Source organism: Narcine bancroftii, chromosome 1 (genome assembly GCF_036971445.1).
Source record: "Narcine bancroftii isolate sNarBan1 chromosome 1, sNarBan1.hap1, whole genome shotgun sequence".
NCBI lineage: Eukaryota > Metazoa > Chordata > Chondrichthyes > Torpediniformes > Narcinidae > Narcine > Narcine bancroftii.
Genome location: NC_091469.1, coordinates 203,738,656 through 203,763,307, shown reverse-complemented (window position 1 = coordinate 203,763,307; position 24,652 = coordinate 203,738,656). Strand labels below are relative to the sequence as shown.

At 40.9% G+C, this 24,652-nt stretch overlaps 1 protein-coding gene across 9 annotated transcripts in view; it reads left to right on the top strand.

Moving 5' to 3' along the window:
* The window catches only part of LOC138738375 (LIM/homeobox protein Lhx2), a 34,944-nt gene that overhangs the window by 8,151 nt on the left and 2,141 nt on the right, over positions 1–24,652 (top strand). For 5 of the 9 annotated variants that reach the window (XM_069888456.1, XM_069888448.1, XM_069888465.1 and 2 more), the window contains exons 4-5: positions 14,615–14,820; positions 19,428–19,993. In XM_069888456.1, the coding sequence (XP_069744557.1) occupies positions 14,615–14,820; positions 19,428–19,718 (497 nt within the window). In that variant the 3' untranslated portion in view covers positions 19,719–19,993. Of the gene's footprint in view, positions 1–14,614; positions 14,821–17,756; positions 17,973–19,427; positions 19,994–23,948; positions 24,175–24,652 lie in introns of those variants that run through there. The other 4 variants (XR_011341531.1, XR_011341529.1, XM_069888500.1 and 1 more) reach the window with 3 other exon arrangements.

Below are 24,652 nucleotides of genomic sequence, written 5' to 3'. Positions count from 1 at the left end.
CCACCCTAATTCCTTCAGCCTCCTGTCACAGTTGGGAAAATACGGTGAGCGGCAGTGTTGATGTTCATTTGCCATGTCTCTGAATGAAAAGAAAACTCCAGCTCTGTCCCCGGAGGCACCGAGGTTTCTTTCTGTGCAAAGGGAACTGGAGAGAGAGGTGGGGGGAGGGGGTTGGAATGGGTATCGCTCTCCCCCATCCCACGCCAAAGCGAGCTGTTTCACCGAAAGGCCCAAACGTGGGAAATCTCATCTTTCCTCGACCCTCAGCGGCATTAAAAGAGCGAGGCGAATTTGTCAAGGCCGAGACAACCAAACATATCATGAGCTAGAAGAGTTGTAAACTCAGAAAACATTTCCTCAGAGTGGAGAGCAGTGGGAAGGGAGGCCGAGCTCGGTTTGACAGCTCCGGTGGTGTGTTCGTCTCACACGACACCTTGGTCCTGGGAACTGGTGTGGGGCAGCTGGACTGAAAAGGACCGTCCATTTGACGGATTCTTGCTCATGGGAACTCCTACTGCCTCCACCGCCGCGGCTGGTATCCTCTCCAACAATGCACTGGGCACTTCGAGGGCCTAATGTCCTTCCTGCAACATCGGCTCATGTTCGAAATATAATGTGAACGGAGCACGTTTAGTTTTCTGTTTGCCATGTCATGAACTGTGTACCTTTGTAGCAATTAGTATTAAACGAAAGGTAGCAAATGTCTTGACCCGCATTTAAACCCTTCCATTTAGTGTAACACGTAGACTCAACCGGAGATGATTAAAGCGAGCGATTTGTACAGAGTAAGGTCCAATTTCACGGAGACCTTCGCAATAATTGCATTAGAAGCCATCCCGCCATTAACTTTCTTTCAAAGACGCGAGGAGTTCGCTGAAGACTTTTACCACATTAAGTTCGAATCCTTAGAGAGTTGGGGGTGGGTGAGACTCGGAGCAGGTTTCAGGGACTGACAAGTGGAAACAGGTCAGACAGATCCCGCCCAGCACTGCAGTAAACTTTCTTTGCCAAGTTTTCCCTTCCATCTTCTACACATCAGTAGTAGCCCGAGTGGGGGCGGGGGTCCATTTTTCTGGTGGCTTTCCGGGAGACTTCCAAGTGCTTGAGGTCCTCAGAATCAAAGAATGAAATCTCGTGGAACAAGGGCTCCGTTTGGAACAGAACACCTGTGCAAAAATAACAAATCCCTCGCGGGTTCCTGGCGAGTTAAACAATCTCGCAGTAAACTTCACACCAACCTTTGAAGATCATCTTTCTTTTGGGGTGGGGAGAATATCCCATTTTTACGGGAGCCCATTTCCCAGAAACTGTTTAATAGGTAGTTTAAAGAATTGCAATAAATTGATTCAAAATCGCATAGGTAATTATTGAGCAAATAGTTATTGAGTGTTTAAGAACCGCTAAATGTGGCCTCATTGCTGCACACTTGGACATTTCCAAGGGAAAAAAAAGTGGAGAGCATATAAGTATTGCAGATGCATTCAATATTTAAAGGTGACCATTACAGGTAACGATCGCTTTTTTTAAAAACAATGATTAATTTTATTTACACAAAATAAACCCCACTCCTTCCTGTTCGGCACCATTTATTTCTTGCAACAGTAACCGGGGCGAGTCGTGGGTTCAGCAATCACTCACGTGATCACGAGATCTCCCGAGTCCCTGCAACTCCCCAAGTCCCACAGAGTTTACAGTAAACACCTGCAAAGACCCTCTCTACGTGGGGAAACGTTGCGTGTGTTGCCGTTCAAATTCGCCCTCGCGAGTTCCGATTATTTTATATGATGCAGTCTTTATCCATCATTCTGCGACTGTTAACTTATAAATAATAACTATTCTTCCGCTAACATTCAAGATTTCTTTCTCTAAACATATTTCCCCCCGAATAGTGAAGAGAACACAGCAGAAATTTGTCAATATATTCAAGCTCAACTCATTATCTGAATCACCTTGCAGTACCAGGCTTCAGTTATGTTAATGAAAGTCTATTGCCTACTAATTACATATTCTCGTTACTAAACACCTTGTTGTTAAACATAAAACGAGCAGTACAATTCTGGGAAAGTAGAAAAACACCAGTTGTTTCATTTAACACCGAGAGAGAGAGAGAGAGAGAGAGAGAAAGAAAGAAAGAGAAACGTTTACAATAAAGACTTTTGGAAGAAGGCTTACATTTTTTTTTGCCAGGTCAACGCCTGTGAAAACATGATATTTAAAATTTACCAATTTTTTTTCGTCGTAAGAAATTATTCTATGTCTTATCCTCAATGCGACGGGATGGGGGTGGGGTAGAAATCCGGCTAACTGCTCTCAGCTTTGCACTCTCTTTGGATCCCTGGTTGTTGTCTGGCGCCGGATTTTTACATCTATTCCCCAACGTCCCAATATAGGGCTGACACTGATTAGTCGATTTTAATTGAAGGAAATTGACCTGAAGCAGACTAGCAGAGGGTCATATCACAAGTCAAATAGAAACTTAAAATTTAACCGATGTTTTAGCCTCGGAATTCTTTAAACATTGGTTTACATGAGAAAATCCAATCGAAAGGATAGTCTAAAACTTCGACACATGGTGTAAACATTGGTTTTACTTTGCGAGCATAGCAAGATCAATAAAAAAAAAACAAGTTTGCAAATAATGTCTGTAATAGGAATCAGAGATTATTTTTTGTTACAGCGCGACCGAACCCGGGAGAAGCAATCATTTCTGCTCTTTATTCGGAAGTCACAACGAAACGGCTACACTGCCGTTTCCTTGCACAAAACGCAACATGTATTCGGGCATTTTGTTTTGTGAAATAGATAATCTTTCTTAGCACCACCAGTTTAAACAATGGGCCGATTGTCGACAATGTTAGGGACGCGGGTGGCGATCGGGAGCTGTTATGGAACCTTTTGAACGTGTAATTGGAGGAAGCTCCCGCCAACACAGCTTTTCCAACGCAGGATGTAACTCATGGCATCATTTATCAATTTGATTCCTTAATACTTGTATAATTGGAGTATGACATATTTTATACTGAGGCATATCTCAATTGGGAATGTCGGATGTTAAATGCGCGAGGCTGAGTGGTAACAGAGGAGCCATAATTTGATGATTTTTTATTTTGCCGGTATCTCATGGTCACGGAGATTTGCATTATTTCTGGTGGAAAGTTAGTTCAGGTTACGCAAGCCGCCACTGAGTTTGGACCGCTGTCTCCCCCTGGAGGCGATCTGAGATGCAAACCTTCCAGTGTCCATCGAACATTTGGTGGGCAAGCAATTCTGATGGACTCTTCTTTTCACCTTTCCCTGATTAAAACGACTCCTGAGGCTTTTTGGTGAAGTGTCAATTGTTTTCCAATTTTCAGTTCGTTTCAAAACAGGCTTCTTGTTAAGAAGTGCAGAGTTTAATTTTAAATCGTAACTTTAATAAGTAATGAAACCAACTTCTGGAGATGTGGGCCAAGGAATGGCAGATGGAATTTACATTGGGGGAAGGACAAAGGTTCATCTTCATTTCAGGAAGATAAACCGGGGCAGGACTTACACAGAAAGTGACGGAGTCTCCTGGAGTGCACAGTAAAACAGAGAGACCAAGAAACAATGTATTTGTCCTCCTTAGAATGTGGCAACACAGCTGGACAGGATGGTGAAAATGTTTGGCATGCTTGCCTTCACTGGGCAGGACATTGAGTACAGGAGCAGGGACATCATGTTGCAGTTATACAAGATGCTGGTGAAGTTGGACTTGGAGTACAATGTGCAATTCTGGTCACCTAGCTTCAGGAAGGACATTGTGAAGCCTGGAAGGGTACAGAAAAGATTCACAAGGTTGTTAATGAGACTGGAGGGCTTAAGTTACAAAGAGAGACAGCAAAGACTGAGACATTTTTCCTTACGGACATAGGAGACTGAAGGGTGGTCTTCCAGAGCTCATTTAAGGTGAAAAGAGAAAGATATAAAGAGGGCCTGAGCGGCATCTTTTTCAGACAGAAGGTCTGTGGACTGAGCTGCCAGAGGAAGCAGTAGAGATGTGTACGATTGTGATATTTAAAAGGCATTTGGATAGGTACGTGGATAGGAAGGCTTTAGAGAGATATGGGATAACTGAAGGCAAATGGGAACAGATAAGGAAAGGAGCTTGGCTAACATGGAAGAGTTGGGCTGAAGGGCCTGTTTCCATGCTGTACAGTCCTGTAAGTCAAACAATCACAACAAAAATTCTGAAGTTGAAGAAATAAAAATCTCCCTGTGATGTTCTTGATGGGAGATTTAATCTTGGAGAGTTTGCTGAATGAAATTGGAATAATCTGTAAAATTCTCAGTAAATACTTTACAGCACCGTTAATGTAACAAGAATGCCAAAAGAAGCATTGTCAAATATGATGAATCCTAAAATATTTGGGATTTTTTTGATTACTAGGTAGTCTTCACAGAAAGCACAACTTATCTCCTGTGTTAATAATATTCTCAAGCAGTGACACAGATTACAAACACGTTAAGACTTTCACCATCTTGTCATTTTCCATATACAGATGTCTCTTGCACTGACCATTCTTTAGAGAAATTGTAATTTAAGGCAAAAATAATTTGATAAACAAGTTATGAAGACAGTCGGTTAGATATATATATATATATCTTCTTTCTTCCTTCTTTGGCTTGGCTTCGCGGACGAAGATTTATGGAGGGGTAATGTCCACGTCAGCTGCAGGCTCGTTTGTGGCTGACAAGTCCGATGCGGGACAGGCAGACACGGTTGCAGCGGTTGCAGGGGAAAATTGGTTGGTTGGGGTTGGGTGTTGGGTTTTTCCTCCTTTGTCTTTTGTCAGTGAGGTGGGCTCTGCGGTCTTCTTCAAAGGAGGTTGCTGCCTGCCGAACTGTGAGGCGCCAAGATGCACGGTTTGAGGCGATATCAGCCCACTGGCGGTGGCATATATATATAAAAATATATACTATAGTATGGTACTTTTATTTCTGAAATAATGTAATATGACAAAAAAATATTAGTAGTTCTTAATTTATATAATGTATGACAGTTGTGTCTTGACTCTGAGGTATAATTACTAGATACCTTAAGTATATAAGCTGAAGATTGATTTTCAAAACTGTTTGTCCTTTTTTAGGGAGGGTTTAGTACATTTTTTAAGGAAGGAATATATGGGTTAGCACAACATCGAGGGCCAAAGGGCCTGTACTGTGCTGTATTGATTTGATAGAAGTATTTAAGATTATGAAAGGGATAGACAGAGTGGATGTGGATAGACTATTTCCGTTAAGAGGAGGAAAGATTAAAACAAGAGGACACGAGTTAAGAATTAAGGGGCAGAGGTTTAGAGGTAACATGAGGGGGAACTTCTTTATTCAGAGAGTGGTAGCCGTGTGGAATGAGCTTCTGGGAGAAATAGTGGTGACGGAGTCAATTGTATTATTTAAGAAAAGGTTGGACAGGTATATGGATGAGAAGAAGATGGAGGGTTATGGGCATTGTGCAGGGAGGTGGGACTAGAAAGGGGTGTTTGGTTCGGTGCGGACTAGAAGGGCCTAATGGCCTGTTTCCGTGCTGTAATTGTTATGTTATGTTATGTTAAATTGTTCAATGTTCTAAATATTCTTCAGGCAGCATCATTTGGGCTTCTTGAATACAGTGCATTCGATGCAAAGGGCTGATAGGTATTTTTTTGGTATGGCCTGAGCATGATGCAGAAGCGAATGGCAAAAGTGACTGTCTGTTTTAGGACAGTCCAGTTGAGTAGCCTTCATTTCTTGCCTTTGGGTTCCGGCTCTGATTGTTCAGGTGAAGAATGGTGGTTGGTGTAACTGCAAACCATGATTTGCCAGAACAAAATGCCACACAGGAGCATAAGATTTTCCAATAGGTTGGCTTTCTTAGTTCCTAATGATGTGCTGAGGGGAAAGATGACGACAAGGTAACTTTAGGAATTGTTCCTCCTTTACCAGTGGCTTTGAGATCAAAATAATAATTGAATCCCAAGATGCTGGCAGCATCTAATGGAGATATTTTTATTGGTGAGTTCTATTCAATTTTAAGAAATTTAGGAGTGATTGACACAGCAAGATAACAAAGCATAGAAATTATAAAACAGAAAATTTAGCCTTTGAAGCTAATAGATTCCAACGTCCAGTTAAGAATGTCACTGTTGTTCGCTTTTGCACTGATATAAATTTTAATCCTTTGCGCAAGATTTGAAATAGGACCTGAAGATAACAGGTGAAAAGTATGAATTTCAATTGAGAAATTTGTGGGATGCCTCGAACAGAACAATTATAAGTGAAAAATATTGCAAATACTTCATATCTAATGGGTTTTATAAGTTATTTTGTTGTCCTCAAACTTGTTATTATTCTTACTTCCAAGCACTGGGCTACCTATGAGATAGTGACTGAGTGTTAGTTCAGACACTTGCTTTAACAGTGCGTCCCTCACCTCATACCTCACCCTTGTCTGATGTTCATCCCATTACTATTTCTATGCATCCATGACATAGACTTTATAACAAGTGAAAATCATTTGTTGGAGTATTTTGTAGGACCTGGGTGCTACTGATAAAACTGGCATTTATTACCTGCTGCCCAGATTTACTGCAAAACTGCAGAGCTTGATGGGCCATTTCTGAGGATGGTCAATGAGTCACTCACATTGCTGTCAATTAGATGTTCCATAAAGGCCCCCAGATCTGGGTAAGGGCATAAATTTCCTTTTCTTCTGAAGTTTTGTGATCACCTGTACCAACAATGACCTTTTCTAAAATTACTGTTTTATTTAATTAACTGAGTTAAACTCCTCCAGCTGCCTCGTTTGGATCATTAGTCCCAGATTGTGGTCTTAAAATGGACAATTTTACTGTTTCCGTTAGTCTCTTGCACAACATTTTTAAATCTCTCTCCAAATCTTTTGATGATGTTCAGAAACAATCTCTCAGCTTCTCATAGGATCAAGTCCACACTGTTGTTTTATATCATGTTATCACATACCATCAGACCACTGTGAATTTTAATAAATATGCTTTTGTGTAGGGTTTGAAGCAGACAGAGGCAGAGGGTGAAGAGTATTAATTTTAACCTGAATGCCTCGAATGGAACAAAGAATAATGCCTATCGTGGATAGCAGGAAAGTTAAATGCCTTCAGAAATAAAGGGTCTATGAAAGCTTCAATTATCCTTGGAAATAAAAGGTAGCAGATCAGAACCTTTCCAGAACAGTTTAAGCCAAGAGACAATGTGGGGTCCAATGGTTGTAATCAACCCTTGATGCCATCTTCTGAAGGTTATTTTACCAGAGTATTAATAGGAATTTACTTTCAACAGACCAGTGGTGGAGCAGGTAGAGCCACTGCTTCACAGCTCCAGGTACCCAGGTTCAGTCGTGACCTTCAGTGCTGACTCTGTGGAGTTTACATGTTCTCCCTGTGACCAAGTTGGTTCCCCCCCTCCCCAACTCCCAATTATATGAGGTTAAATGCCCCAGGTGGTAGTAGAATGTGAGAGTGACTTGATGGAAAAGTGGAGAGATTGAAATAGATACAGATAGTATAAAAATGGTTGATGTTTGGTGGAGGTTCAGTGGACTAAAGGGCGTGTTTTTGTGTTGTATCTCCCCATGACTCAGTGATAGTTGAATAGATAGTAAGTGTACATGTGGGTCAATAGCTTTTAAGCATTTCTGTTCAGTCAGCAGAGGCAATTGGGTTATTGAACGATTTGTTTCCAAGGTACAGTGAAAAATGTTGCTATGGCTTTGAGAGCAAGGAAAACAGATGTGTTCAATTGTGGAATTTCATGAGTCAAAGAATCATAAGGGCACAGCCATAGGCCCCACTACAACCATCACATAATTATCAACGCTAATCACATGTAACAGCCTTGTCTAATTTCCTCATACATGTTGCGAGGGTCTCTGCCTCCATACCCTCTCAGTCAATGTTTCAGACTCTAAACTCCCGGGTGAAAAAATTCTTCCTCAGAGCCCCTTGAAGCCTCCTGCCCCTTATCCTAAAGCAATCTCAGATTTTATTAGTTTCCATTGCCATGTAGAAATGTTTCCCGCACTCCAACTTAACCCCTTGATATTTTGTGTGCCTCTCTCAGGTTGGTTCTTCAGCCTCCTTCATTCATAGGAAAATGAACCCAGCCTATCCACTCTCTTGTTATTGTTGAAGCTGTCTCTAAAGTTCAGTCCTGCTGATTAATTGATCAGCTCAATTTTTTCAGCTTAGTTTCAGAACTGTCCCTTCTCTGGCCAGACTTTCTACCTCCTGGCTCTAAAGGTTCTGGATGCATTTTAGAAAATTCCATCCCCACTACATCTTTCACATCTCCCACTCCCACTGTCTGTAATGTGATTGCCCCCTTTTTGTTCCTTGACTCTACCCATCTGGTATATTCCTGTGTGGCTGCAGCAAAGAAGAATGTTGGTGCTTCAGTACATTGTACTCATGTCTATGACAAAAAACTCACTGTCATCAGCATCGCCATCATCAGTTGGGATGATATGTTCTGGTTGTACAAGACATTGGTGAGGCCAAATTTAGAGCACTGTGTGCACCTAACCACAGAAAAGATACCAATAAGATTGAAAGAGAGCAGAGAAAATGAATATGGATGTTGCGGGCCTCTCAAGAGCTGAGTTTTAGAGAAAGGTTGAATAGATTCCGACTTTATTCCTCGGACTGTTGAAAAATGAGGAGAGATTTGATAAAGGTATTCAAAATGAGGAGGGGATAGATGAAGTAAATGCAAGCAGGCGTTTTCTTCTCTCTTCTACTCACAGGTTGGTGAGAATATGGAACAAGCTGCCAATGGAGATAATGGATGCAGGCACAATTTTAACATTTAAGAGAAAGTTGGAGAGATACATGAATGTGAGGCGCATAGACCAGGTGGGTTTAGGCTGGATAAATGATTTGGCTCTGACTAGATGTCCTAAGGGGTCTGTTTTGGTGCTGTAGAGTTCAATGATTCCATCATTTGATGAGTCTTTCAGGAAACCCTCTTAACTGTAGTAATGGACTCCTTCATCAATACTGCAAAGCCACCTCCTCTGTGATGGTGTTCCCCTGCCCTGCCTGAAGCTACTATTGTCCTGCATTGCTGAGTGGCCAGACCTTCTCATACTTCAACCATGTTGGTGATGTAGAGTGAAGAGACTGGAGGGAAGACAGGAATAGCACAGCAGGGACCTTCTTATGCCAGTGACATCAGAAAGGAAAGGATTTCCTCTGAAAGAAGCAGCTGGCTGCTCACTGGCTGGGAGAGTGAGCTTTGCATTCTGCATTCTCACAACTTGGAACCTGGTCTGTTACCAGACTAGTTTCTTGAAAGACAACTGGTACAGCACAATGTTTCAGCCCTGCCATCACCATTTATTCACAAATTGAAATATGTTGATGATTGTCTGCGACATTTCAATTGTCCGCTCTTCACTTCTGCTGAAACTGACCATGGATGCCATCTGTAGGGAAAGTAGAGATCAGTGGCAGGCTAAGGAGAAGGGGGGAAATGGGGCCCGATGGATTTGCTCTGCAAGGAGTCAGTATTGAATCAATGGGCTGAATGGTCTCTGTGCCATATAATTGACTTATTTTGTGATCTACACTCCACTAATGTCTTGTAGTCATTTACCTGAAGATAGATTTGTTTAGAGATTCAAATAGTCTGAGGTAAACAGTACGGAAAGAGACCCTACACCCCAAATGGTCCATGCCAACCCAGATGGCTTCCGATTTGCCTGCAGTTTTTCCACAGCCCTTGGAACCTTTCCTATCCATGTGCCTGTCTAAATGCCTTTGAACATTGTAACTCCACCTCCACCACTTCCTCAACTTGTTCCACATACTCACCACCCTCTGTCGGGAAAGGTTACCTCACATGTTCCCTTTAAATCTTTGCCCTCTCTTTGTAAATCTATACCCTCTAGTTTTAGCCTCCCTGGGAAAAAAGGCTATCTTCCCTACCTAATGCTCTCATAATTTTATCAACCTTCATAAAGTTATTGACTGTTCTGACCTGGTTTGGATGCAGGCATTGAGTCATACAGCATAGAAATAGGCCCTTCACCCACTGTATCTGTGCTGACCCACCTTTACTCCAGTCCCATTTTTTTCTCCTGATCACATCTCCCCAGAATCTATCTCTCACTCACACACTCCTGGCAACACAGCAGCTAACTAATCAGCCAACTCACATTTCTCTGAGACGTGGGAGGAAGCCGGAGCACTCGGGAAGAGGGGAGACCCATGTGGAAACAGGGAGAACAAGCAAACTCCACGCAGACAGCGCCAGAGGTTCTGATTGAACTGAGATCCATAGAGCTATGAGACAGTTGCCCTACCTACTGTGACACACTGGGAGTAGAGTGTTTGGAAACAGCCAGAACTGATTTTTGCAGCAATATGTTGTTAATTTAGTGGAGAGTTCAGATTCACGGTCTGTCAATTTTTATTTCTGAGGTATGACCTGTTTACATATGCTCCATCTGTGACAGGATAAAAAATCATCTGAGGTTAAACCCGATCTTGTGCTTAGTTGATACTTTTACATGAAAGCTTTCAACACCATAATATATGCTGCCATTAAAATATTGGAAAAATGTTCACAGTTTAACCAGAGATGATCAGAATTGGAGAATATATTGTCACATAATGACAGATGTTGTTGGATCATCACAAAATTAGAGCACAGTGCCCAACCTTCTGTCCACGACGTTGGGCCAACCTATGTAAACCTACTCCATGCTCAACCTTCCCTTCCTCCCTATCCCCCCCATTTTTCTTTTATCCATGTGACTGCCTAAGAGTCTCTTAAAAATGTATTCTGTAAGAAGAATAAAGGGTTATGGGTGTGAGGTTAGATTTTTGTGGAGTAGGTTTACATAGGTTGGCACAACATCATAGGCTGAAAGCCCTGTATTGTGCTGTTTGGTTTTATGTTGTGAAGTTTCACAGAGTGTCCAACACTGTTTAGGCATTTTCCCCACACAGTTAGAGAGTTTAGGGGAAACAAATCACTCATATCCAGAGGACATCAACCCAGTGCCCTGGACAATTTCCTGGGACATACTGATTCAGAGGCCACCATAGAAACTGACTTTGTTTCTGTGGAACGTTTTCATTTGTAGCAAGTTCAAATGAAATCACGCTTTAATGGTTTAGGACTTTTTACTGGAAATGGCATGGGTGTGGAGGAGGTGGTGGTGGGCTCCTGAGCACTCTTAACTCTAACAATATGCTTGGGTACGTGCACTTCTCTCCGGATGCTAAGGCCGCCATTTATTGCACCACAAACTGCTCCTGAGCAGAGGGGGGGCTCTTCTACGCGTGATGGGGATCAGCCACATTGCTGTGAGTCTGGAACTGATCAGATTTCCTTCCCAGCAGTCTCTAGAAGGCCATGTAAGCCTTTACAATGACCACATGTTCCATGGGCTCATTGAAAAACCGAAGCATAGAACGGAGGCAGTTCAGCCCATCTTATTCATGGTGGCTTCTGTTTGGATGACTCCTACCTCTTGGTACTCTTGGACCTTGACACATAGTCATTATTCTGAACTATTTATCCTTTAAATGTGAAAAGGGTATGTGCCTCCACTATACTCTCAGGAATGGGTTTCAGTCCTCCTGCCTCTTTGGCTGAACAAAGAACTCCTCATCTCCTTTCTAATCCTCCCCTAATTAACTTAAATTAAACCTCTTGATTATTGATCTTCCACCAAGGGAAATGGGGCCTTCCTGTTCAGGCCTCGTGTACTTAATTAATGTCTCAATTTCATCTCCTCTCTTCCTCAAAGGAAACAACAGCATTCAGACCAGCCTCTCAGCTTCATGATAACTCTCCAGCCCTGGCAACATCCTCATCAATCTCTGCCACACCTTATCTTTTTTTTTAGTGTGATGAGCAGAACATTACAGAGTTCTTTGGCCCAACCAGAGTTTAATTCCTGGCTTTTTAATTCTAGATTTAGTTTGTTAACTGAACTTGAGTGCTGTTATTTGACCTAAGGTCTCTAGATGAGTAACCAAGATAACTAAAGGATCACTGACTTAACATCTACATAACAATTTGCAGCCCATTATGAAACAGAGAGCACCAGCTTTATGTAATGGGGTAGGGAGGGATGATGATCTTGGTCATCTTTAGGCAGGTTTAAAATAAAAATCACTTATTACAACATTTTATATTGATATTTCTTTATTCTAAAATTGAAAATGTATTCAGGCTTTTTTTTTGTGAGAGGAACTTTATTTCAATGTTACATCCACCAAAACCAGATATTGGTTCTGGTCTTTACTCAAGATCTCTTTTAATATTGCACAAAATTTCTTCCTGCCTTCCGTAAGGCAAACAAAGAGTCACCATTAGTATTGCCCAGCGTCCCTGAGAGTTATTTTGCTGGAACAATGTTCAGGTCAAATTTAGTTGATCGTGATTTAAAAATTTAACGTGTATATTATCTAGAATTGGTTTTGAACAGCCATTTAATTTGGTTCCTTCAAGCTCTTTAAAGTGAAAGTACCAGAATAAAACATACCATAGATTTTTATTCATCATCCACAGCATTAAATTTGCAAACAGCCTGAATGAAAGAATGAATGAAAAATTATTGTCATATACATAAGTACAATGTACCAATGAACAGAAACATTTGCTTGCTGTAACCACACAAAATAGACAAACAATAAGTATAAATGAACTTAAGATATGCTAGTAAAAAAGATAATAAATGCAAAAAGATTGATAAATATTCACATCTGTAATTAGTGCAAGAACAATGTGATGTTACAGCAATGCTGACAGATCCTTGGTGGTCCTAGAGTACTGTTATAGTAGTCATAGTAGTATGGGGAGGTTCAAACCCCTGACACTTGTTCTTGAATCAAGAGGGGCTGCAAATCAGGCTTCTGCACCTTCTGCCTGAAGGTATCCACGAGAAGAGATTATGACCAAGGTGATGGGAGTCCTTTAAGATTTTGGCTGCCTTCTTGAGGCAGTGCCTCACAGAGATGTCTTCAATGGATGGTAGATCAGAGCCCATGATGGATTTGCCTAAGGTTTCCACATTCTGCACCCTGTGTTTCTGGGCACTTGAATTTCCAAGCTAGTCCATGATGCAATTGGTCAGTACGCTTTCCAGAGTGCATCTAAACATGTTCAATTGAGTATTTGACAGAATGCCAAATCTCCTCAGACTTCTTATAAAGTAGCGGTATTAGTGTGTCTTCTTCACAGTTACTTTGTTATGTAGGTCTCAAGAGAAGTGTCCTTTTATACTGCAACATTTATATTGTCTGGAGTTTAGATGAATGAAGAGTGATCATGATCAAAGAGGGGGCAGGATAGGGTAAATGTTGAAATATTTCCATTGGTAAAAGGGGGCATAGTTGCAAAGGAGAAGTAAATAGAAACCTTTTTTTCACATATGGTAAATCTTTGCAGGTCACCATCACAGAATATTGTGGAGGTTGGACATTTCAAGAAGAAATAGTTGCATTTTGGAAAGATTGGAGAATTGAGGGCTTTTGGGAGCGGAAGAGGTCAGCCATGCTGATGTTGAATGGGAGGCAGCTTTGAGAAAATGAGTGGCCGCCCCCTGTACATGTAGAAAGAGCTCCCCTGTCCCTCCTGGTTTGCAGGGCACTTTTGAAACCATTTCTTGAGTGATCCATTCCACAATTTTGCCTTCACTGATGTCTTGGCTCTGATATGGTGCTATTGGGTGTTTTTTGACATTAATGATTCTTGCTGTAAATACTCACCAGGCACATCACAATTAACAATTGGAGGAAGGATCTGAGTACAAAACACGTTTGGATTGGCTGGAGCTGCCAGAACATAGTTGCATGAATGCTGATGATTGGTGGAGAGATGGGCACGAAGTCACTTGAATGTTGATGATTGATGATTGGTGGGGAGAAGGGCACAAAGTTGTATGAATGCTGATGATTGGTGGAGAGATGTGCAGCATCGGAAGAAGCAATGCCTTGATAGTCCTGGAGAGGTGGCTAGGCTTTGACTGGCAGCTCCTTCACTGCACCTCCTCAAAACATGACCACATCCAGACTCCATGGTAACTTGACCTAGCATCTAATCCAGCTGTCGTGATACAACACATAGAGCCCTCTGGTCATTCCTGATGCTGGAGCCATGGGGACACCCAGATCTTGCCACATGAAACAGTTGCTCAGAGCAATCCCATCAGTCTTATTGCTCCATTTACCTCCCTGTAACCCATGCTCTTCCACATGCCCACAAGCTCCCCCCAATTCTCCAACCACCCACCTACACCAGGGGCTGATCACAGCGGCCAATTAACCAACCAATCAGTAACTGAAACACCCAGATACATTCATGGGGTCAATGTGTAAACATACAGGCAGCAGTGGAGGTCAGGAGCCGACTCTTCATTATATTTGATACATCAGAGATGCATCCCAAGTCAAAACGAATACTAAATTAAAGGCTCCCCAAACATTCAGTGGGAACTTAGATGTGTTGAAGATGAACAGAGCAATGAATAATTTTATTAAACCATTGGAGGGATACGTATTTAGCCAATAGTCACACTTATTCAAAATTTCTGCTTAAATTTACAGTAAATCTTCCTAATATTTTGTAGCCTTGAGCTGTAATGAAAACGATGGCGAGCATATGGACAGAGAACATCAATATCCTCCCACTCAGAAGACAAAGCGCATGCGCACCTCATTTAAACATCATCAGTTGAGGACCATGAAGTCTTACTTTGCCATTAACCACAACCCTGATGCGAAAGATCTGAAGCAGCTAGCACAGAAGACTGGTCTCACAAAACGAGTTCTTCAGGTAAGGCACTTCTCTTCCATGATATTGGAAATGTGAAATGTGAGCAAGGCCTGCTGGAACTGCTGGCAGTTCTGTGAAGTTAACGCTTCACTTCTGATGAAGGACTGTTGACCTGAGGCATTGACTCCTCGCAGTTGTCTGTCTGACCCATCGAGCAACTGCTGAAACATTTTTCAAGTTCTGTTTCTCAGGCAATCTGTCTTTTCTCCCCCTCCCAACATAGCAGTTTAGTTTCAAGCAAAATGATCATACTCACTCTTTAATGTCACATGGCCTCACAGGCAGCAGCAATATGGTCTCATCGCTCATTTCTTAAAGTTGCCTCTCTGGAGCATTTTATTTGAATTAGAACCATGGAATGGATATAACACAGAAGGAGTTGCCATACTGGCTCCTGGCAGAGAAATTCCATTCTCCCACACTTTCCCTAAGACACTTCAGATGATTCCATCCCCATTGCTCATCTAATTCCCTTGTGAAACCTTGATTTATTCTGTACCCACTGCTTTTTCCAATACTGAGTTCTAGATACTAACTACATTTTCAGTTTATTTTTCAAGAGGCCTGTGTGTTCATTTTAACTACCCATCTAATATGTTCTTTGGGTGCAACCAACTTACCAGCCCGTTTTTTGCAGGAAAGTTCTGTCTGATATCCATCTCTGCTCTTGGCTTCTTTTCCTTGGTTTTCTGATCCAGATCCAAAGTCAGCATTTGAGACTAATGCTGAGTAAGTGCCTCAGTTATTATGCAGACATCTCTGTTTATATCCCAAAAATGTTGTGAGTAAAGAGGAGCCTTAGAGATCAGGCCAGCTAGGAGGGTAGGGGTGAGTTCCACAATTCCACTACAGAGAGCATTGGAAGCACTATGGACTCGCATAGTAGGGAGCTGAACCAGTAATTTAACCACTACTCCATCAGACCCACCACATGAGCATTGGAACCATATATTGGAACCAACAATTCATTGAGCCTTATCTAAGAGTTGGATGTTATTGTGTAGGGTGAGTGGTGGGTGTTATTGAATAGGGTGGGTGTTATTGGGTAGGGTGGGTGGGTGTTATTGGGCGGGGTGGGTGGGTGTTATTGGGTAGGATGGGCAGGTGTTATTGGGCAGGGTGGACGGGTGTTATTGGGTAGGGTGGGCAGGTGTTATTGGGTAGGGTGGGCAGGTGTTATTGGGCAGGGTGGGCAGATGTTATTGGGCAGGGTGGGTGGATGTTATTGGGTTAGGTGGGTGTTATTGGGTAGGATGGGTAGGGTGGGAATTATTGGGGAGGGTAGGTGATATTGGATAGGGTGGATGGATGTTATTGGGTAGGGTGGGTGGTGGGTGTTATTGGATACGGTGGGTGTTATTGGGTGGATGTTATTGGGTAGGGTTGGTCTTATTGGGTTGGGTGGATGTTATTGGGCAGGGTAGGTGGTGGGTGTTATTGGGTAGGGTGGTTGATGGGTGTTATTGGGTAGGGTGGATGGTGGGTGTTATTGGGCAGGGTGAGTGGAGGGTGTTATTGGGGTGGGTGGATGTTATTGGGTAGGGTTGGTCTTATTGGGTTGGGTGGATGTTATTGGGCAGGGTAGGTGGTGGGTGTTATTGGGTAGGGTGGTTGATGGGTGTTATTGGGTAGGGTGGATGGTGGGTGTTATTGGGCAGGGTGAGTGGAGGGTGTTATTGGGTAGGATGGGTGAGTGTTATTGGGTTGGGTTGGTGTTATTGGGGTGGGTGGATGTTATTAGGTAGGGTTGGTCTTATTGGGTTGGGTGGATGTTATTGGGCAGGGTAGGTGGAGGGTGTTATTGGGCAGGGTGGGTGGAGGCTGTTATTGGGCAGGGTGGGTGGAGGCTGTTATTGGGCAGGGTGAGAGGAGGGTGTTATTGGGCTGGGTGAGAGGAGGGTGTTATTGGGTAGGATGGTGAGTGTTATTGGGTTGGGTGGATGTTATTGGGCAGGGTGGATGGTATTGGGTAGGATGGTTGATGGGTGTTATTGGGCAGGGTGAGTGGAGGGTGTTATTGGGCAAGGTGAGAGGAGGGTGTTATTGGGCAGGGTGGGTGGAGGCTGTTATTGGGCAGGGTGAGAGGAGGGTGTTATTGGGCTGGGTGAGTGGAGGGTGTTATTGGGTAGGATGGGTGAGTGTTATTGGGTTGGGTGGATGTTATTGGGCAGGGTGGTTGATGGGTGTTATTGGGCAGGGTGAGTGGAGAGTGTTATTGGGCAAGGTGAGAGGACGGTGTTATTGGGTAGGGTGGGTGGAGGCTGTTATTGGGCAGGGTGGGTGGAGGCTGTTATTGGGCAGGGTGAGAGTAGGGTGTTATTGGGCAGGGTGGGTGGTGAATCAAGAATGGGTGTCACATCTGGCTTCCTTCAGTGACTGTCCATCTATCAAACTCCTATTGCTGCTGTCAGTACTGACAGTGAATGGGGAGTAGTGTTGGGTTCGGTGGTCAGAGAGGATCACAGGGCCATGATGAGGATGGTCCCAAAGTGACCCCGTATTTGAGCAGCTGAAGCAATAATCGCCAGCCACAGCCTTTGTATTTGGCACTGTACAGAGGAAGCTGAGTTTGTTTATTTTCGCAATAGCATTTGTGTCCTTATACTGATATGAGTGCAGGGTGCTGCTCATGGACCTGTTTCACCTTAACTGGCTCTCCTTTGCATGCAAAGTGGTTGTGAGCATTGTTCACTTTATAGCTGCCCACAAACTGTGCAAAAATTGATAATCTTTCTTGAAATTAAATTGAGAGAGCCAGCACGCCTGGCCTCTCTCAATTCCTTAGTTATTTGTTTTGTCAAAGACCAGGAAAGACCAAGAATTGGATATTCCCGATGAACGCAAAATAAAAGATCTTTTCATTTATACTCTAAATTATCACATTATTAGCACATAACTGGGACTAACTATGTACTTTATTTTGCTGGGTGAAATAGATGCCTCAACGTCCTCCTTCCCCAAAATTGGAGATGGTTATCCATGAGCAGGAATGATGTGGACAGAAATTTACATGGGAGTTTTCCCAGTTTTAGGCGCAACAGGGACCTTGCTCTGTGGAAAAGAATAGAGAAGATCAAGCACCTCCATATAATGCTGTCACAACAGTAATGATTTTTCCAAAGTTCTATACATTTATTACCATTAAATAGTTGCACTGGGCACATCTTCAAGGATTGTACACATTGATTTTCTTGATTTCTAAACGGGTTGCCTGAAAATCACAGAATTTAATATTTCTGGTGTGACTTGCATGTTTGTATTGTTTTTGCACGTGCTGTGAATTTTAAATTGATCAATATAATATAATTACGCAAGAGCAGTTACAGTGAAAAATTAAATGGCACATATTTGATGATTTTTCTGCAGAAGGGATTGTGTGATGTTTCATGCTAGGGTAGTGGAACTCCTTGTCTCCCTAAACTCTTTACTGTTTCCAAAGTGCACTTTCCAAAGTGGATGGAATTTTTGAATGCCTATTTTCAAAATACCCTCAGCTCATGGGTGTTAGGAAATGTTGTAGCATGAGGATTAACATTTCTTTTTAAATCTTGGGATTATTTTAGGGCAAAAATTTGTTCTGTAAACTCTATCACATAACATCAATTTATCAGGGAAGAGTGCCTTGTCACCAAATTAATTTGGCATAAATCATCCATATACCCTTCCACATGTAGAACAATGTGATATTTTACAGTTGTGCCTCTGGTGACCAATTATCATACTGACAGAAGGTACTCGTTTCAGCTTTGGACACTGGGTTGCAGCAACAACATCAGGTGGCAAAACAGATAACTTCTAAAATATCTTGGATGATAATGCATATTTTTTATAATTTATGTGCTGTGGAGTGGGTTTGAAATTGTTCTTGAGGCTTGTTGCAGAGGAACGAATGTTTAGCCTGTAATTCTGCAGTTATTTAAAATATTTTAACCTTTATCAAAGTAGCCCTTTTTAATCAGAAAATTGCCATTGACTGGACAAACTAACTAAAACAAATCTCAAAGATGGAAATTTTGTTTTGTACTTACATCAGTTGAAAGTCAAAAACTCCAGTAGTAAATAAGAGTTGATACTATCCAAGAAGAAAAGAAATATTTAAATTGTCAACAGTTGTCCCTCTTAATGAAAGTTGACAATGCAGATAATTTGTTGCAGCTTTAATATGTAACATTTCTAAAATCAACTTCAAGAGATTGGATGCATCATATTGCTAATTTAATGTTGTTTTGTTGCTTAAAACATTTCTGCATGTTTGCTACTTTTTGAAATTACTGAATGACCCAGGTTATTAATATATTGCTTTAAATAGTTTCTTCACAATCTGTTCCTCTACAAAACCAGATGAATTAATTTTAGAAATTAATTTTAATTTGTTCTCACTGCATTAGAAAAAAAACGATTCATAGAATCTTATAGAACAGAAATAGGTTCTTTCCGCCACCACGTTAATTGAAAGAAAAATGAAAAAATGTAATGAAAGTTCTTTAGCTGATTCAGAACTCCAGAAAAGTATCTCTATGACGTTTTCTGTTTTAATTGTTTTACTGACTTTAAGCTCGTTATGTGGGTTCAAAACTGGTACAATATTACATCAAATTGGTTTGCAGGTTTGGTTCCAAAATGCAAGAGCAAAATTCAGGAGGAATCTTTTACGACAGGAAAATGCAGGGGTTGATAAAGCATCTGATGGTACATCACTTCAAGCAGGAACACCGTCTGGCCCAGCATCAGAAATTTCCAACGCCTCTCTTAGTCCTTCAAGCACGTCTACTACATTAACTGACTTGACTAATCCTTCTATGCCAACTGTGACATCAGTTTTGACGTCAGTGCCTGGTAGTCTCGAAGCTCGCGATTCTCGAAGTCCCACACAAACTACTCTCACAAACCTTTTCTGAGAACTCTTTTACACAATTCCCATGGAGAAGAGCAAAATCTTAGTTTAATTATTACTGTATTTTTAATAGATGCTTTGTACAACTGACTAACAGCAGTATGGATCTGTACTGAAAACCAAGGCAAATCTGGAAAAAATGTTTACAATCTGCTCTGGAGAAGTTTTGCAGAGTTAAGTTGGATCAGCTATTGTGTAACTGTACAGTTATGTGGACTGAACAAGGCAATAGATTCAAAATCTGAACCATTAAATAAAGTTGGCTAGGAATTATGTGTAGATCTAAGTTTTCAAAGACTGTCATGTGCCTTAATACACTGTCTTATAAACACACAATGGACTGCATCTACATTCAATTCAGATTCATGAGGTCAACTCTTACCACTTGTCTTTCTGATATTAATGGAAATTCAGAAATCTTTCAAAATGTCACAGTGAAAGGTCATCTTCAATAAAGTTGTGCTAAAGATATAAAACAAAACTCAAAGCAATGAGATTTTGAAATATTGCCACTTGTGGTTGAAAGGATAGGAATATCTCAGCATCTGCATGCCTCTTGAATTAGTTTGGGTTTGCAGTTGTACCTCATTGACCAACCAGAGTTCAGAGCTCCATATTGGTGGACCAGAAAGGTAACATTTGGTTTTATTGGGTACATTTATAGTAAAACATCCAGCCATTTCCTTTCAATGTGTGTCCCATGGACTTTTGTTTTGCATTATAAAATAAACACCAGTCTGAGGATTAAAATAACTGAGATGTTACAAGCTACCCAGTCCAGGTATTGTACTCTGATGGACCTTTCATGAATTGCAAGTGGTGATTGTAATGGATCCCTTGTGAATTTGGGAGTACTCAGCTCCAACTTTAAACACCTTCTGCAATTGGATTGTTAACTTGCGATATGTGGCAGTGAATTATCTTAATGCTGGGAGCTGAAATTACACTGGAGAGGTTTTCTTCCTGAAAAAAAAATAGCTTCAAACTGAACACAAAAATAATTCCAGATTTGCTGTATCATGTAGGAAGTTGGAGAAACATTAAAATAACTTTTATTAAATTTAGCATAATCGCATAATGATGCTGACACATTGTGTTAATTCAACTGACCTAAAATGTTTTGCCATTGATTTTTGTTTGTACTTAGCATCTGTTGCCTCTCAGGTCAGTGTTCAACAAAAATCGGCCAGCATTGATGGATTCCAGTTGCCCTGATACCACTTTTCCATGGTCAATGTCCTGGTGAAACCTTTCACCATGTTCGTCATTGAATGCACCAAGATCAGCAGGGATGAAGGCCAAGTGTGAATGCAGAAAATGAATTTTCAATGACATGTTGCCCTTCATGGTTTTGTATGTTTGAAGTAGACTTAAAATATGACAGGAAATCACAAAAATAGGTTACATTTAAAAAAAAAACATGATAGGAAAAGTTTAAGGTGATTTTCGTGATCAGCAGCCCAAAATCCATAAAATACAACCAAAAGTGTTCAGGAAGCCAAATCTTCGTTGTTCAGTCTCACCAACAGATTGTGATGAAAGTTTCTAAACTACACCATATTATGAGGGAGACTGGAGTTTTATTGATTCTAACTGCAAATGAAGTTACTGGATTTCATTTTGAAGTGGGATTGGTGTACAGTAACTTGCTTACAATTAGATTCAAATGAACATGAATTACACACGAAGGAATTGAAAACCAGCTTTTCATCTACGTATTCAGCAGAGAAGTTTATGTTCAACTCCCTGAACTAATCTCAGGGAATCCATGGCCCAGGAACCAATTCGCCCTTTAGGGAAAAAAAAATTGTTTTACATTCTGCAACTTCCAGCTTTAGGCTTAAAAAATGTTTTCAAATATAATATTTGAATGTTTAAGATAATTTAGAATTTAACATCTGCCTTTTTAGCTGTTACAGTACCCACTCTGATACATGGACTTCTGTTTCAGTTCAAACATTGAAGATAAACACTTTGATATTCATGTACTCTGGGAAATAATCCTATCAAAGGGAACATTGTTTTTAATGGAAGAGCAATTTTGTGTTTTAATTCCTCTCATTTTGTTGCCTCCAAAGTGTTGAGTCTATGCTAATGGTGGTCTCTGGTGTGTGAAGCTGCACTCTGGAGCAGTCCACAGTGAGCCAGCAGTGGAGAGAACTGGCAACGTTCCCCCAGACTCAGACAGTTCAATGGGCTCTGCCATCACTCCTTGTTCCAACAGTGGGTCTGATTAACCTGTGAATCTGTCTCTGAGTTTTTGTTTTGTCACCAAGTTCCCTAAATGATGGCAGCTTGCAAACAGAATCCTGCAAGGTTGCTGTGAGAGTAGCCAACATAGTTAAGTGTGTGTGCAGCTTCAGATGACACTGAACCAATGAGGCTGCTTAGATTGGAGGCGATTGCTCAATGGTTATTATTTAGGAGAGGATAAAGCTAAGTGCCAAGTACTAAAGAAAGCTCAAATTCTTCCAAATAGATTAATTGGCACTGAACTAGAAGAAAATTAAGAGAGTGCTCTGATGTCAATGTACCTTGTCTGAGGTTTGATGTATTCAGTGTCTACTGGGATAGTGTTCTGTGTTCCTTCCACTGCGGCTTTAACTGTGCACACTTGACCGCAAAACAGTCATGCCAAAAGGTTTGTATTGGATACCCAAAGCAGCAGATGCCAAATTAATTGTGTGTCTAATGCGGTACCAGCCGAAAGAGAGAGAGCAACAAGGATTTTAATTGATCAAAACCACCAGTAAATAATATGTAGCCAGACAGTAATCCCTTGTGAAGATCATCAGAAGCCTGTAAAGAAAGGTTTTACTGCCAGTTTGCTATTCAGAATGCATCTGGTCCATCATTTCTGATGCTTTTTATAATTTTTAGATAAAGGTGCAGTTCTAATGTGGTCAGATGTGACTGTCCCTGGTTAAGTAGCTACGTTAAACCTAGTTGGGCTTGTGGCCATGTGATAGCATTGATCTTAATTAATTCATAAAATAAACAATTCATTGTTGTTAGAAAGTACCAGAGTTATAAATGGAATAGATAGTCAGAAATAGCTGCAAATTCTGCTCAGTGCCCTGGGCTTGAGAAATCAGTGGAGGATCTACATTTACTCCTTCTGAGAATGTTTGCTAATTTCACAGCCCAAGGGACTATGTAAGAATCCAATGTTGAATTTTCCTTGTCTGACAGGCAGATGTAGAAATTTTATTGTTCTTCATTTTAAACTCACAAACAATGACAGGAAAATGAAAAGGCTGCTCCCTCCAGCGATGTGTGTGGCTGGGGTTCACTCAGATAAAAGCTACCCCATAGGAAGACATGGTGAATAAAAGCAATTGCCAGTGTGTCAGATGATGAGAAATGATACTAATTGTGGATTAGTTCTAGATGCACCATCTACATTCTTCCCTCCCTTCCACCCCAAAGTGCATAAGAAAATAAATAGGAAAAAAGTTTGAAGAAAGTGGTCAAAGTAAAATGGAAAATTGTTAATGCTATATGCTGAAGAAATGAAATCCCTTGGAGTTTTTCAGCCTCTTCTGAATCCAGTTTTTCATTCCCAATGGGTTCACTCCAGTGAGGCAGGTCCCCAGTCTGAATCCTTCACTTTTCACATCTGGACCCTTTCAAGTTAGAAATCATTTCAGCCCTGATCTTTGTTAAAGACTCAAATTTTAACAGAAACACGATTGAGAAGAAGACTATTAGGACTCAATGAATTTTCATACATACACTTTAATGAAGTTTGCTGACCATTTTTTTTATTGTTTTGATGCTGTGGTTTTGTCTGATTGTGAAAGCACGCTGGCTTTGAATGCTGTACATTTTCTATAATATCAATTGTACTGTCCTGTACGCATTCTTGTGCAGTTGAATGTGATGTATTGAACAGTCTCAATTTTTGTTGATATGTATAAATTAGCATAAAGTAGTTCTAATTTTTAAAGTGTTCTCTTGGCAATGAATTTAATCCACAAATCAATGTAATTATATAAGTGAAAAATAATGGTCACGGTTTCCACTACAGATACATAGTCACTGACTTCAGTCCTTATAGATTGTAGGTGTAACGCCTCCACAGAGCGCGTAACATAATTAAAACTAGGGAAATGACAAATCTTGGTCAGTTAGTGTCAGTGCTTCTTTCTGGAGGTATGAACTCTCTTAGGTAGAAGTAAAAGATTAGAAGTTATTTAGGGGTTAATCAATTTGTAAATATGATTTTTTGCAGGTAGAGCAAGTATTTGGGCCAATTGAGACTGCCATTTCCGAAGTTTGAAATATCCTATCGTTAAAAGAATGAAAATAATAAGCCTGGAAACTAGGTGACTTCAAGACAGAGGTCATTTGAAAAGTGAGCTGCTTATATTAGTTTACTGTATCAATGTTGAAAAAATGTAAAATGGTTGTTGGGCATTTTTTCAATTAAAGACAAAGCAACTGATACAAAGATACAATACTTGCTCTTGCTGCAAAAGGTAAATAATGTTCCCAGATGGGGCATGTGTTATCAAATAACAGCCACAAGGAATTCATGAATAATAATAAGGCTGGCTCTTTCACAGTCTTCTTCAGTTAGATCCAGCCCACAGCATAATACCTAAGATATAGACTCTTTATCAAAAATACATTATTTTATTCTCTGCTTTTGAAAGATGTCTGATTTCAAATCTTTCTTCATTAAAATACATTCAGTTTTCTGAGACTGAGGTAAATGCATCCTGGCTGGCATTTGATTAATAAATCAATGGCTTAGTTTGTACTTATGATAAAAGAGGTCCTATTGTTTGAATGCATTTGGCTTTAATACCTTCAGATTCATGGATGCTTTTTTGAAATATTGACTGTTATATTGGATATGGAAGTCAAGTTATTTATTACACTTTTTGTTCAGAGCTTCAATGAGTCATGAAAGAAATGCATGTAAGCTGGTCC